Raw genomic sequence first — 16,123 nt, 5'->3', positions numbered from 1 at the left:
AAAAGCACTCTGTTAGTTAAGCAATCATTTTTCAAAACAATGACTTAGGTTGCAGTGAAAACTCACCAGCACACTCCTCTTTCAGAAGTTTTTTTCTCTGTTTCTTATATATCAAAAAAAGTAAGAGGCTCCTGCCATAAAACATTAAACCCAGCTCTGTGAACAAGATGGTCAGGATGACATCCCCTGTGAATTCTATAAAAATTCCTATTAGAATGCATTTATATATGGGCCATTGTTTGCCTTCTAGTTTGGTTAATATCAGTTTAAGTTTTTTAAAGTAACTTCGTATCTTCTTAGGATAAGACTGATGAACACTTGTATTTACAAAAAGAGTGGGAAACAAAGCACATCACTACATCACTACAACTGCTTTATTTTATTTAAAAAACAAATTGCTTTTCAGATTTTAAATGTAAACTACTGACAGGAGATCCTCCATAACAACAGATAAGAGGGTTTTGGGGGGAAAAAACCACCACCACCACCCTGAAAAATTTCCAGATGAATAGAAAAGACATGTTTTTCTACCAAACATACTTTAAAAAGTAGAAAATAATGAATTTAAAAAAATTTTAGGACTTTATATCTAACTACATTAAATGTGATCAATTTTTTCAGCTCTTAAGTGAGTCAAGAGATCTTAAATCTGTGACAGCTTTAAAAATGTTAAGTAATGCACATAGTTTTATCCCCATCGCTTTCCACATCCTTCAAAAACAAAAACCATCACTACCAATACTCCATTACTGTTTGCAAATAAAGAATTGTCATGAATTGAGAACTTCCAAATTTCCCCCTTTAACATGATCTTTTCTTTTAGAAAGAAGAGCTCGTTATATCTTCAACATCTGTTCACTTTGTAAACTGCTTCACGGTTATTGACATCAATACCATTCTTTAAAAATTAAAAAGTTAGTGTTAAAACTAATACTAATAGCATCATTTATGGAAGGCATACTATATTGGAATTAGTGGTGTAATCAAGGACAAATTTTAAGTGAAAAAGTCAGTATTCATTTGTAGGTCTGACTCTCAAGGCTTTCTGAATGAATTAATAAGGTCCCATGTTGATTTTCATAGAGAGAAAACACACATTGTAACACTCCTTTTAAAAAAAAATTTTTGTTACAGATGTTTCTCCCTTTTCCCTCATTGACAGCCTACTCCTGCTCCCTCCCCTTCCCGTCCTCAGCTTTGTTAGCCATGTCTATTGGTTATGCATACATGCATATAAATTCTGTGTTTTATCTTCCCCCACCCCCATCTTCTGGGGATTGTCAGTCTATACCCTACTTCCGCATCTCTGGGACTTCCCTGTTCTTCAGACTGTTATGTTCATTACATTCCACAAATAAATGAGATCATATGATATTTACCTTTCTCTGCTTGGCTATTATCACTTAGGATAATACTTTCCAGGTACCTCCATGTCATCTCAAAGGATAAGAGATCTTTCTTTCTTACAGCTGCATAGTACTCCATTGTGTATATGTACCAAGGTTTTTTATCCATTTGTCTACTGGTGGAGATTTGGGCTGTTTCCAGATTTTAGCTATTGTAAATAGTGCTGCTATGAACATGGGGGTACATATATTCTTCCTGATTGGTGTTTCAGGCTTCTTAGGGTATATTCCTAGAAGTGGGATCACTGGATCAAATGGCAGCTCAATTTTTAATTTTTTGAGGTAACACCGTATTGTTTTCCATAGTGGCTGCACTAGTTTGCATTCCCACCAGCAGTGTACTAGAGTCCCATTTTCTCCACATCCTTGCCAGCACTTGTTGTTTGATGATTTGTTAATGGCGGCCATTCTGACAGGTGTGAGGTGATACCTCATTGTGGTTTTAATTTGCATCTCTGTGATGATTAGTGATGTTGAGCATTTCTTCATATGTCTCTTGGCCATTTGTATGTCCTCTATAGAGAGGTGTCTATTCAGCTCCTCTGCTCATTTTTAATTGGGTTCTTTGTCTTTCTTTGTTGAGTTGTACAAGCACTTTATATATTTTGGAAAGTAACCCCTTATCTGATGTATCATTGGCAATTATGCTCTCCCATACAGTGGGTTGCCTTCCCATTTTGATGGTTGTTTCTTTTGCTACGCAGCAGCTTTTTAGTTTGATGTAGTCCCACGTGTTTATTTTTTCCTTTGTTTCTGTTGCCTTAGCTGATGTATTAGTGAAAACTCTGCTGCGTATGATGTGTGAAATTTTGCTGCCTATATTTTCCTCTAGGATTTATATGGATTCATGAGTCACATTTAAGTCTTTTATCCATTTTGAGTTTATTCTTGTGTATAGTGTAAGTTGATGGTCTAATTTCATTTTTTTTGCATGTAGCTGTCTAATTTTCCCAACACCATTTATTAAAGAGGCTGTCTTTACTCCATTGTATGCTCTTGCCACCTTTGGTGAATATTAATTGAGCATAACGTTTTGGGTCAATTTCTGGGTTCTCTGTTTATTCCATTGATCTATGTGCCTATTCTTGTGCCAGTACCAGGTTGGTTTTTTGTTTGTTTGTTTGTTTTTATCCTCACCCGAGGATGTTTTTCAGTATTTTTTTCAGATAGAGTGGGAGGGAGAGAGAGAGAGAAAGAGAGAGAAAGATCGACGTCAAAGGGACACATCAAGTGGTCGCCACCCACACGACCCAACCAGGGCCAGGGACAAACTGCAACTGAGGTACTTGCCCTTATCAGGAACTGAACCCTGGTCTCACTGGTACGTGGGCCAATACTCTAACTGCTGAGCCAATCTGGCCAGGGCTCCAGAAGATTTTTAATATATTTTGGTGCTCCTATATTAGGTGCATATATGTTTACCAAAATTATATCTTCCTGTTGGATAGATCCTTTCAATATTATGTAGTGGCCTTCTTTGTCTCTAGTTATGACCTTCATTTTGAAATCTAATTTATCAGATATGAGTATTGCTACCCCAGCTTTTTTTCCCTTTCCATTTGCTTGGAAGATTTTTTTCCATTACTTCACTTTCAACCTTTGTGAGTCTTTAGCTGTGAGGTGGGTCTCTTGTAAACAACATATATGTGAGTCATGCTTTCTTTTCAGTCGCTACTCTGTTTCTTTTTATTGGAACACTCAATCCATTTACATTTAAGGTGATTATTGATATGTACTTATTTATTGCCATTTTTGTTTAGTGTGGTTATATTTTTCTTCCTATTTCTTCTACTAATTACAGCAGTCCTTTTAACATTTCTTGCAGTGCTAGTTTGGTGCTAATATATTCCCTTATCCTTTTTTTTTTTTTGTCTGGGAAACTCTTTACTGTACCTTCTATTTTGAATGACAGCCTTGCTGGGTAGAGTAGTCTTGGATTCAGATCCTTGTTTTTCATGACCTTGATTACTTCATGCCATTCCCTTCTGGCCTGCAGTGTTTCTTGTGAGAAGTCAGCTGAGAGCCTTATGCGGGTTCCTTTGTAGATAACCTGTTGCTTATCTCTTGCTGCTTTCAGGATTCTCTCTTTGTCTTTAATTTTTGGCATTTTAATTATTATATGTCTTGGTGTGGGCCTGTTTGGGTTCTTCTTACTTGGGGCTCTCTGTGCTTCTTGAACTTGAATGCCTTCTTCCTTCACTAAGTTAGGAAAGTTTTGTCACTATTTCTTCAAATATATTCTCTAACCCTTGCTCATTTTCTTCTTCTTTGGGGACTCTTATGATGCAAATATTATTATGTTTCCAGTTGTCCCAAGTTCTCTTAAGCTATCTTTGTGTTTTTTAATTATTTCTCCTTTTGGTTTTCTGATTGGTTGATTTTTTTCCTCCCGTCTTCTAATTCACTGATCCAGTCCTCAGCTTCCTCTACTTCGCTGGTTAGTCCTTCCAATGTGTCCTTTATTTCTGCAATGTCATTCTTCATTTCCACTTAGTTGGTTTTAATGTTTCTATATCTTTACTCATGGTGTTGATATCCTTACTCATGCTGTTGAGCTTCCTCCAGATCATGGCTCTGAACTCTACCCCTGATAACTTGCTTAACTGCATTTCATTGATCTCATCTTCAGTAGAGTTCTCTTGTTCTTTCATTTGGGATTTGTTTCTTTGTTTCACCATTTTGGCCATCTCTGTGGGTTTTGGAACCTGTTAAATTTCCCCTGTGGGTGTTGGTGTTTTGCTGTCTGTGGCTCCCTCTACTGGGTTTGGATGAGCATGGAAGGGCCCACAGTAAACCCCACTGTCAAATCTTACTTTCCTGGGTAGATTTGTAAACCCAGGAAAGGTTCGGTTATCCTCTAGCTTTTTGCCTGGAGGTTATTAGTCTCAGTTACTGAGAGCCTTGGAATGTAGCCTTCTGATGTTCTGGGTAAGAGGATTTCCAGAGGGTGGGACAGATGCTGGTTGTTAATGAGCCTCAATTTGTATTTCTTTGGCTCACCTGGTGGAAGCTGAGTCTCTGAGGGAGGGGCTGCTCTTTCTCCATACAGCTCTGGGAAGAAGCAAGCTGGCCACTATCCTTTGTGGCAAAAACTCTGAGCGCCCTCCAAATCCCAGGTGTCCCCACAGAGTTCCAGTCCAGTCCACCTTCCCTCTGCCAGAGCACAAGGTGAGCGGCTGTAGCTAATCTAGTGCTCTGTCCTGCCCCTCTGTGCTGTGGAGCGGGCTTGGGATTTTAACCTGTTCACAGTTAAGGCCACTGCTGTCTGTGGGTTCTCACCTGCCACCCTCTTGTGCCTCCACAGATCCTACCAGTGTCTGTGGTTATATAATCTCTTCCCATTGCTTTTCTGTTGCTTTTTTCCCACGCTTTATTTTAGTGGTGATTCACGTTTGGTCCTGGGAGATCATCTGTGTAGCTTTCATTAACTCGACCACCATATTTCCCTCTCTCTGGTGCCTTTTATTTACCAGTCTGAGCCCCAGTTTCCACCAAATCCAACAGTAATTGCCTCCCCTTCAAGGTTTCCCTGTTCTCCTAGAACAGTGGTTCTCAACCTTCCTAATGCCGCGACCCTTTAATACAGTTCCTCATGTTGTGGTGACCCCCAACCATAAAATTATTTTCGTTGCTATTTCATAACTGTAATTTTTCTACTGTTATGAATTGTCATCGGAAATATGTGTTTCCCGATGGTCTTGGGTGACCCCTGTGAAAGGGTCGTTCGACCCCCAAAGGTTGAGAACCACTGTCCTAGAAGAACCTGAGACCTTCTAGCACCCCTAACACTCTTTTTCACATGGCAAAATGTTGAAGACCTAAGAGACTCAAATAGCTGGTTCTTGAACGCTACAGTAAGACAGTGGCGGAGTCAGAAAGGATTTCAGATTTCTTTACTAACCGTTAAGCAACAGACTGATGAATAACTTCCTATTCTGAAAAGTTACTCTTGCCAAATGTAGTAAGAATTAAGAGACCTAAAGTAAGGTAGAAATCTTTGTTTCCAGTTATCTTTAAGCTTCTGCCAATAACATGGTTCCAGTAGGAGAAAACACAAAATTGACTAATCAAATTTTGAAACACTATAGGCCATTTCAATAGGTTACTGGAATAACATTCTAAATAATACTCAAAAATATTTCAAGTACTGAAGATTAATAATGATTTTTGTTTGTTTTGTTGTACTTTTCTGCCCAACCATACAAAACAGGAAAAAAAAACCTTTCATTTAAGAGTTTTTACTCTGTTACTAGTTACATTACATGTAGTAATTGTTTTTCTCTTTCGGTCTTCATAATAAGAAAATGCAATTATATGACTTTTATGGCATTCACAAAATACCCTGAATAGCATTACTGAAGCTCTTAGAAATTTAGTCAGAACATGATATTATTTAAAGGGGGAAAAAATGTGATATTGAAAAATAAAATCATACCTGTGTGTCAGCAATCATTTGTTTCAGACCTCTGTGTTGTAGTTTTATTTTGACATCTGACAAGTAAGCCTCGCTGACAAAAGAAATATTAAACCAATGTGGGAAAGAAATTACTAACAGCAGGAACAACTGGTCTCTGTAAGAAAGTATTTTCCTTGTTATATTAATATGCAAGAGCTTCTAGACTTTATTGTTAATTTTTTATACAGAGCTGTGGTTCTCAGCTTTCTGCACTCAGGCCACTTCAGCCCCTATGGCCAAGTTACTCCAAATACCCAAGCCACTTGCCACCATGCATGTGTGCATGTACTTCTACACAGCTTTCAAATGACTCAAAAATGCATCATTTTTAATGAAAGACCTTGACTCTTAGAAAAAGTTATTTGTTTTAGAAATAATATTATAGAAAGAGACACATAATAAGTCTTTTTTTAAATTTTTAATTGATTGATTTTAGGGAGAGGGGGAAGGAGGGAGAGAAAGAGAGAGAGAAACATTGATTTGTTGTTCCACTTATTTATACATTCTTTGATTGCTTCTTGTATGTGCCCTGAAGGGAGATTGAACCCACAACTTTGGCCTATCAGAGCTACAGGGCCAGGGGCACATAATAAGTCTTGATACTTCAAGAGATTAAGTCAACAATCACTTTAGAGGACCCTCCTGATGAGACCTTTATTTCAGGATCACATTTTGAAAAGTGTTACTCTAAAGTGATGGCCTCAGAAGATCCACTTACAGTGATAGAAAAACTTCTAAAAACAGTATGAGAGCATTTTCCAAAGAATATTCTATATTAGACACAAAGCTAAACTGAAAAACCCGAACACTAACACTAAAACATTTTACAGTAATAGAGAATCAGTATATTACCACACCTTTGTTTGCACTACAAAGGATAAGACAGTCTTCATGGCCATCTGTCCCTAAAGTTTCAAAGATCATTGGTCTACAGGACTAGTATTCCAGTCTTTAAATCAGATTCTGAGACGAAATTTTCTTGAAATCAGTTTGTTAGTACTACAGATATGATAATTTGACCATCTGTTTCCTGAATGTTATGTAAAACCTTCTTTATACATATGTCAAAATAAAACATTCCACTTGGCTAACCTTTATGGGATTTCAATTCCACTTTCCCCAATTGGCTGACATAAACATCTAAGGCACTTTGATGAGTTGAGGCTTTTAGACATCCAGAGGATGAATCCAGGACGAAGGAAAACAAACAAACATAAGCATAATCATTCTTACTTGAGTAACTGGAATTATAAACTTGAACTAAAAAGCTCTGCTTCAGCATTAGGATAAAGAGCTAAGAGTCTAGTGAGGTTTTTTTCTTATAACTATGCCATCTTCTGCTTTAAAATGAAAACAGGAACAGAAATCTAGAATTATACACCAGACAATAAAAAATCCCTGTCTATAGTAACCTGCATGACTTATCTCTAAACATCTGAAGCACCGTCTCTGAACATGTTCACATAATGCGCAGGAGGGACAGTGCACAAGCAGTGAATACTTGACAGCCAAGATCATTTAGCACTGCTGATACATTTAGTTTATTATCAACTTTCAATGTTTACTAAACAATTATATCTCATGTATATAATTGAATCACTGTATTGTACACTTGTACAGTCACATACAAGTAGTGGCAAAGTTAACAAAAATCAAAACCTCTTATATTTTCTCCTTTTAGCAAATTTGCTAAGTACTAGAAAGTACTGCTCAGAGTGAAAGATTACTCTGTATAAGGTTTTGTTGCATTTTTTAGAGGCACAGAAATGGGGGGTCACTTGAAGAGTGGGCAAAGTTAGTTTATATCTAAATATTTCTTTTCAAGTTTCTGGAATTAACAGGTTATCTTTAAATCAGGGGGAGAAAATCATAAATAAGGTGGTTCTGATCTGACACTCAAATTTCCTTTTGTCATCATTGACTTCCATTTTTCAATCAGCCAGTATTTCAGTTCAAAACAGAGATAAAGAAGTAAGAATGATGTTGAAGAGTCAGTGCTAAGTAGCTTCCCCTTCTTTCTCCTCTCCCATGTCAACTGAACCTTTAATTGAATATTCTATCTGACTGCCCTGAGAAAGTCAAAGCATATTTTTTTAAGAACCCTCTTAAAAAGCATATTTTATCTGGAGTTTTTATTACTTCAAAGTGGGAACAAAGTAGGGAGTGTGATGAAACTAATGCCAAAAATTATACTATTCTACTTTTTGCAAAATATGGAGAAAATAAATTTGCATACTCATAAAGGAGCCAACATTTTTCTTTAAATTTTAGATGAATCCAAAGGTAACAGCTTGGGAACAAACTATTTAAAATCTAACTCCAAAATAATTTACAATAATTTATCTCTAGTCTAGACTGAAAAATGTCCTTTATCAGAACTAATTAATTTAATTTTTAAAATTTAAGTATAGCTGGCATACAATATTATATTAGTTTCAGCTGTACAACAGAGTGATTCAACATTTATTTAATTTTTTTAGCGTCAAAAGACATTAAAATACTGGAAAATTAAGCAACTAGACATAAACGACATGGAATAGCTGGACAAAGATGAATCTTTCTCTCCCCAGCCACCAACAAAAACTCCTTGTAAAGCCCCTTACTGCATCCTAAAAGAAGCCAAGTGAAAACATATTATAATAAAAAATGTGGACTACACAATGCGTGCATTATCCCAGGTTGAACAAAATAAAATATTTAAACATTATTTTGATTTCTTGCTTTCTCTAAGGGGAAAATATACAACAGTGTTACATGGTTCATAAGCAATACTTTTCACTTCTCTCTCCCGCCCCCTGCTAATGGGAAATAAACACAGCTAAACAATGATATCCTAAACCACTAAGTAAGTAAGTTCTCATGTTATCAGTGTTGAGCTCTGATAATGGCCCTTCCCTTGGAGGCTATCAAAAAAAAAAATCTTTTAATTCAAGATGCATTTTTAAAAGAGAAAGCAAAGGTAATATTGAAAAATCTATGTAGCAAAACACACACTAATTTTTTGTTTTCTATGATACAAGTGATTGGAACTAAAAATTATCAAGAGTCAAAGGCTCCATTCACAGAATTTCATAGTTTGGAGATTCACATAACAGAGAAATGCTATTGTTGTGGGAGGAACCTTGAAGGGAAATAAGCATTAGAGGGTGATTAAGAAGTGAATAGAAATTGTTAGTCCAGAAAGTCGTTGAAATAAGTAGGCTCTATAGTTTTGTATCATCACTATTTGGGACAAAGGTCTTATAGGTCTGACAGAGACCACTGAGTTTTCCCAGAAAATTACACATACACAGGGGAAAAAACTGATATCAACTACCAGGTAACACTATATGCAACCAAAGAAATAGATATTTGTAATGTGCACTTTGCTAATAGCAAAGAATAGCAAATAAGTTTAAAAGGCTAAAATCCCAAACTTTGCTAATTTTCCTTCAGATAAAGAAAAATTCTCTCAAAATTGGTCAAGCAAATTCAGAAAGTTCTTCGAAATTTTTATAATTCTACCTCAAGTTTCAACATGTAGATACTAAGAAACAGCAACACAAAAGATATTTCTTGATTTTTGCAATTTGATTCCTATATTTCCAAAGCTACACTAATTGCAGTAATAAGGAACAAATTTTATATATAGGACTAAATATATAAGCCTTAATTTGACTCTTAATACCTTTTGGTTGCAATCATTTGTAATATAGTAAAGGATGTGAAAAGGCAGAATTTTAAGGTCTCTTCAAGTTAAGTTTTCTAAATTAATGTCCTGTCTAGGTGTTCTGTGTTTGGGTAAGAGCATATAGGAGGCTGGGCTTATGAAAAACACTCAGGGCACTATAATTACCAGTACACAGCTTCTGGTGATGCCTTCCAAAGGAGGCAACATAGAAAAGAGAAAGTCAAGCTAGGTGAGCAACTCTATTAACACCCCTATCCCACCATTATCTATTTTCAAGCTCTGCCCTATCTATCTATCTATCTATCTATCTATCTATCTATCTATCTATCTATCTATCTATCATTTATCTTCAGATAGAGCGGGAGGAGAGAGGGAGGAAGAGAGAGAGAGAGAGACATCGATGTGAGAGAGACACATTGACTGGTTGCCACATGCATGACCCCAACCGGGGCTGGGGACAAACTGTGACCGAGGTATGTGCCCTTAGTGGGAACCAAAACCAGGACTCTCTGGTCTGCGGGCTGATGTTCTAACTGCTGAGCCAAACAAGCCAGGGCTGCTCTCTCCTTTTTAAAATGGAACATGACCTGGTGTTACAGAAGAAAGTTATTATTTATGAAAATATGAGTTTAGCACTGGCCAGGTAGCTCAGATGGTTAGAGCACTGTCCTGATATGCAAAGGTTGCAGGTTCAATCCCCAGTCAGGGCACATAAAAAAAACAACCAGTAAATGCATGAATAAGTGGAGCAACAGATCAATGTTTCTCTCTCTCTCTCTCCCTTCCTTCCTTCCTCTGTCTCTCTAAAATCAATTTTTAAAAATGAGTTAAAGGAAAATCAGGTATTGACAATAAAACCTTTTATACTTCAGCTTCTGATCTCTATATTATGTAAATTAGGAAGAACAGGATTTTGGGAGGTAGGTTGGAACGTATATACAAAATCCAAATGACTGATGAGATTACTTAAGAAGCTGATCTATACTAGAAATAAAGGACCATAATTATATGTATTCTTCTTAACAAAGAAATCATGAAGATGACATAGTCTATTTTCCTGAAATCATATAGGATAATACCTAAATCATCTCAAGTATTTTAATATTCCAATTGGATAATATAACTTTTTCTCAACACCCATTTCAATATTTTGAAGCTCTTGCTATTCTAACCTATTTCCCTCTCAGGTTCCTACAAATCACTTTTTGTTCCTGTGTAACTGTTTTGCTTCTGCTAATCTCAATTCCTTAAAATCCAAGTTACTCAGTAGACTTTATTTTTTTAATCCTCACCCCAAAATGTTTTTCTATTGATTTTTAGAAAGAGACGAAGAGAGAAACACTGATGTGAGAGTGAAACATTGATCAATTGCCTCCCATACACGTGCTTCTTTCTATACCTCAAAAATGATAAACTCATTCCATTTTCAGGACTTGCACTGGGTGTTCCTTTATCTGGAGAGCTCTGCACCTAGAATTTTACATGCTTTTTTCCCATTATTCTGGCCTTAGTTCAAATATACCTTCTCCACATCCTCCCTCATTGCTAAATGAAATAGCTTCCTTTTCCCCACTCTATCCCATTACCTTCTCTTATTTATCCATTGTGTTACTGAAATGATCTTTTCTTATTTACATGATTACTGTCTTTCTCCTCAGTCTTAAGTTGAATATGGAGACTATGTCTTGTTGACTAATTTATTCCCCAGTACCTAAAAGAGTTCCTTATACAGAGCAGTCACTCGATAAATATGTTGACTGGTTACTGCCATCCCCAGTATTGTCTTCAAATACTAACTTTAGTCCATTGGTCCATTGTATGGGGTCTACACAGCTATGGGTCATATGGGCAAAGGCAGGAGCATAAGAGTGAACAAGACAGCCAAGAGCCAAGAGAGCAGGAGAGCAAGCACACAAACTCCTTTGTTTAGAGGATTAAATATCTCAAATATTCCTGTGCTGCAGTGGCCATGCCTACTCTGGCCAGTGACCTGTTCCCAGTTGTGACCAACAGGTAAGTACCTCCCCTATTTCACCCAGACTTTACTGGGCATGCATCTATTCTCCCATCATGTTTAGTCTCTTCCCCCAGTGATCTGTGGGGAATGGACCAGTGGCTTCCTGGGGAGTATTAAACTGCAGCTTCCTGGCAAAGCTGCACATCAACATTCCTATACTCTTTGGCCTTCCTTTTGTTCACTTTGTGTAATAAATAATTGGGTTAACTAAAACAATAACAATAGGACCAAAATTCACAGTCAAATCGTTTCTAAAGTCCATGTTTTTCCACACTATCACAGAATCGATACATAACTTACAAATGCATACTTTTTATTTTATTTTGATTCTTCAAAAACAGAACTTAGCCCTGGCTGATTTGGCTTAGCAGTTAGCGCATCGGCCCTTGGATCAAAGAGTTGTGGGTTCAATTCCTGGTCAAGGGCATGGTCCTGAGTTGCAGGTTCAATCCCTGGCCCCAGGGAGGCAACTAATTGATGTGTTGATATGTATCTCTCACATCAATGTTTCTTTCTCTCTCTCTCTCTCCCCCTCTCTCTCTCTCTCTCTCTCTCTCTCTCTCTCTCTCCCTCCCCCTCTTCCACTCTCTAAAAATCAGTGGAAAAATCCTCAAGTAAGGATTAACTAAAACAAAACAACAACAACAAAACCCAGAACTTAAAATTTACCAGTGATGTTTACAAAATAAGAAATCCAACACCTTTATCTACCTTCGCATATTTATTTCTAAGAACCTAAATATATATTATATTAATTAATTTATTTATTTTTAGAGAGAGAGGAAGGGAAAAGGAGAGATAGAAACATCAATGAGACAGAACATCAATTGTCCTCCTCCTGCATGCCTCACTGAGCCACACCATCCAGGCAAGAACCTAAATTTTTAAAAAGCTTTTAAAAAGAACATAAAACTATAGTTTGTTGTGCTAAAGAAAAAATTATAAAGAATCATTAAATACTTCTACAATACTGGTCTATCTATATTTGGGTTTTCTCTATGTTTCCACATTTCCATCCAAGGATATTTATATTATTATATTATATTAATTATATTGTATTATATCATATTATATTATTTTATATGTATTCCTCAAGTTTACATTTGCCTAAAGAGCTGCTAGAGCGTAGTGAAACTCCCTGTGCCTCCTTTTTTGGAATATCCTCCTTTTCTGGAATATTCTCCTCCTTTTCCTCTCTTCCCTTACTGCTACAAACTCAATCCATGTCTAGGACTTCTCCCAAGCTAGCTCAGCTTCTTGCCAGAATACATTTTTGTACATTCTAGAAACTTCCTTTACTAGTCCCAGATGCGTCCTCTGAGGAAATGGCCTGAGGATTCAACAGCAAATCTTGATTTGCCACTGGGACTGAGGTTAAGTCCTTCTGTCATGTGTTAGTTAAAATGATTTATAATTATCACTGAGGAAAGCTTTATCTTTTATTTATCCCCCATTCAATATAAAAGTTACAATCTCTAGAAAACTTAAAGAATGGGTACTTTAATCCAGAAAATCCAGAGGTGATAGTGAAAAGGATTGTTGGACATATTCACTATTTCAATTAGCACAAAGAAAGGAAAAGTGTAAAATTTCTAAAAGAACAAAACTAGGAGGCCCTGGGCATTCATATTGGCTATAAGCCGAATCTTCCCCACAAAGATTCCACTTTCCCATCCCGAACCCTCCAACCTCTAAGGACTAAAAAACAACCAACACTCAGAGAGCTGAGTGTGTCTTTGCCAAACAGGCAAGCAAATGCTACTTGGAATAGAGAAAAGTTTTATCTAAACTATCTTGAAATCTGAACTTTTTCCTCCAGCAGGCATAGCATCACATGTAGTGATTAGGTCTAACATACCATTAGCTACTATTAGTTCTGGCCTAGGATTATAACAATAACAATAATAAAAATAGGTATTATTTATTAAACTTTTAGCATATGTCAGACGCTGTGCTAAAATACTTTATATATTATATATATATGCATATATATATATGTATATATGTATAAAGTCTTGTTTAATCCTTATAACAACCTTATATGATAGGTACTTACTATCATTTCTATTTTTTCAGATGTGGAAACTGAGCCATAGAGAAGTTAGGTAATTTGCCCATGTATAGAAAGTGGTGAAATCAGAATTCTAACCCTATTCTGCCAAAACCAATAAATAATATTTATAGGATAATAAACCAATAAATTTCACATATTCATACATTGGGTCTGCCTATATTTAACTTGTATATCAGAATCCTATAAAGTCATCAGCTAAACTATAGACTTTATTTACCCAAACAAAATATACCACAAATAGAGCCATTTTAAAAAGCATACAAAACTCACCAACTAGCATTTTAGCACATACCTACTGTGATGTTACCCATCTTGCTTTGTAATGTTATATTACCTGGAAAAGAGAGAAAAAGAAAGACAAATTTATTTATTAGGAATAATTTAGAAAGGAACTGTGTTATATGGTATTCTAAAACATGGTTGAATATCCACATATTATTTAATAACATTGTTTTTGTCATTGGCAATTTTTCTCAGCATCACACAACAATCAGAGATTTAGTTGCAACTCTAAAGTGAAAAGCTTTAGGCATCTATACATACTCTCTTCCTCCACTCCATTTTTAGCATAACTACCAACATACCACCATACATTCTGGGAAACATGGAAGAAACATCGTATTTCTAAAATCCTTAAATGAGAAAATCACTTAACTGGATGAAAGAAGGTGAAGAGATTAGATAAAGAATATATATGCATAACCCACAGACACAGACAACAGTCTGGTGTTGGACAGAGAGAAGAGAGGGTGAGGGCTGGGTGGAGGTGGGCAAAGGGGGTGGGGGATTAGGGATATCATTAATAATGTAAACAATAAAAAAAAAGGAAAGAAAAAATGATTACTATTATTTTTCAGGCCAGTATGCCATGCTAATATGTTAGATTAAAGTGGTTTCTGTGCCAAGACTTAAAGAAGTTTGGGGCAAGAATAGTGAATACATCAAAATATGACTAACAAAGAAAAAGGCCACAAAGGTTCCCATCTTTCAATGAAAATATATTTTCCAGGACAAGTATAGGATATTGCAAACATTCCTCCTAGTCCCCTTCTTCCAGTACCAAATTAGTAGGATATTTCTTCAGATATGTGCTTGTATGTATAATTACTCTGGAGCCATACTAACCATATTTACTACACTGACGGCGTGAGCAGTATTACCTCTTCTACCATAATTCAAAAACTACACTAAAAAGTAAAGGAATAACTATTATCTTAAAATTAATCTAGGGTAAGTAAACTCATCCCATTATACTTCATGGGAGTATATGAACAATGGGTACATTTATGTAGAAACAAAACTTAGTTTGTATGAAGTTAAGCTCATAAATTTATTTTCAAATCTCAGTAAGTTAAAAGGTTGTAAAGAAACTGTTAAATGTGTTATGTAAATATTATTTCATTGGTGTGTTCGAGACACACTCTTCTAATTTCAAATCCAGTACATGCAGTGAACCATCACATGCAAATAGTGGCCAAAGATCATACAGCTGCTTAGATGGCTTACAATGATCCCTGCCTCTCAAGTCCTTATATAATCTCCTCCCCTCATGTGTAGGCTGAACCTAATGATTTGTATTTGACAAATAAAATAGGGCAAAAGTAATGGATTTTACTTCCAAGATTAGGTCACATAAAGATTCTGGCTTCTGTCTTGCTTCCATCATTTGTTGCGATGGAAGCCAGCTAGACATGTTGTCAACTGCCCAATGAAAGAGGCTCACAAGAAAGGAACTCAAAAAGGCCTCCATCTAACAGGATCTGAACTGAATCCTGCCAACAACCACACAAGTGAGTTAGGAAGCAGATCCTCCCTTGGTTGAACCTTCAAATGAGCCCACAATTACAACCTCATGAGGGATCCCAGATAAGCCACACTGACATTCCTGACTCATCCAGACTGTAAAACAATAACTGTTTGTTGTTTTCAGCTGCTAAGTTTTGGGGTAATTTGTAACACAAGAGGAGGTAACCAGTACAGATTCTGAGAGCTGGAAGTGGGGTGCTGCCATAATAAATACCTAAAAATGTGGGAATAACTTTAGAAGTTGGCAGTGGGTAGAGGTTGGAAGGATTTTGAGGAACATGTTAGAGAAGGCCTAAACAGACTGTTAGTATACTCCCTATGAGGGCTCAAAGGTAAATGAAGAACAATGTTTTTGGAAGTTGGAGGAAGGAGGATCCTTGTCAAGAAGTAATAGAAACTTAGCAACACTATCACTTTCAGTAACGTGGAAAGTAGGAAATATGCCGAATAAACTGAGTGATCTAGCTAAGATTTCTAAGCAAACTCAGTGTTGTAGGTTATGCCTATTTTATTTCTTGTTGCTCACAGTAAAATGCAAAAGAGAGATAAACTTAAAAACTGTTAACCAAAAAAAGAACCGGGACATGAATAATTTTGAAACTTCTCAGTCTCTCAAGGTGGCAAAAGATGTTAAAGTTAAGAATGGCTTCTAAACAAACTTTGAATCCAGGGCACTGCCACACATGGACTAAAA

General features: G+C 36.4%; 1 protein-coding gene across 1 annotated transcript in view; it reads right to left on the bottom strand.

The window, feature by feature from the left end:
- Positions 1-16,123, bottom strand: part of FAM185A (family with sequence similarity 185 member A) — a 57,094-nt gene that overhangs the window by 19,189 nt on the left and 21,782 nt on the right. The window contains 2 exon segments of the mRNA XM_036246466.1: positions 6,955-7,050; positions 13,916-13,957. Coding sequence (XP_036102359.1) covers positions 6,955-7,050; positions 13,916-13,957 — 138 coding nt within the window.

Source organism: Molossus molossus, unplaced genomic scaffold (assembly GCF_014108415.1).
Source record: "Molossus molossus isolate mMolMol1 unplaced genomic scaffold, mMolMol1.p scaffold_m16_p_7, whole genome shotgun sequence".
Classification (NCBI taxonomy): domain Eukaryota; kingdom Metazoa; phylum Chordata; class Mammalia; order Chiroptera; family Molossidae; genus Molossus; species Molossus molossus.
Note: the sequence above shows the minus strand (reverse complement) of the source record. Positions and strands in the feature narration are given on the sequence as shown.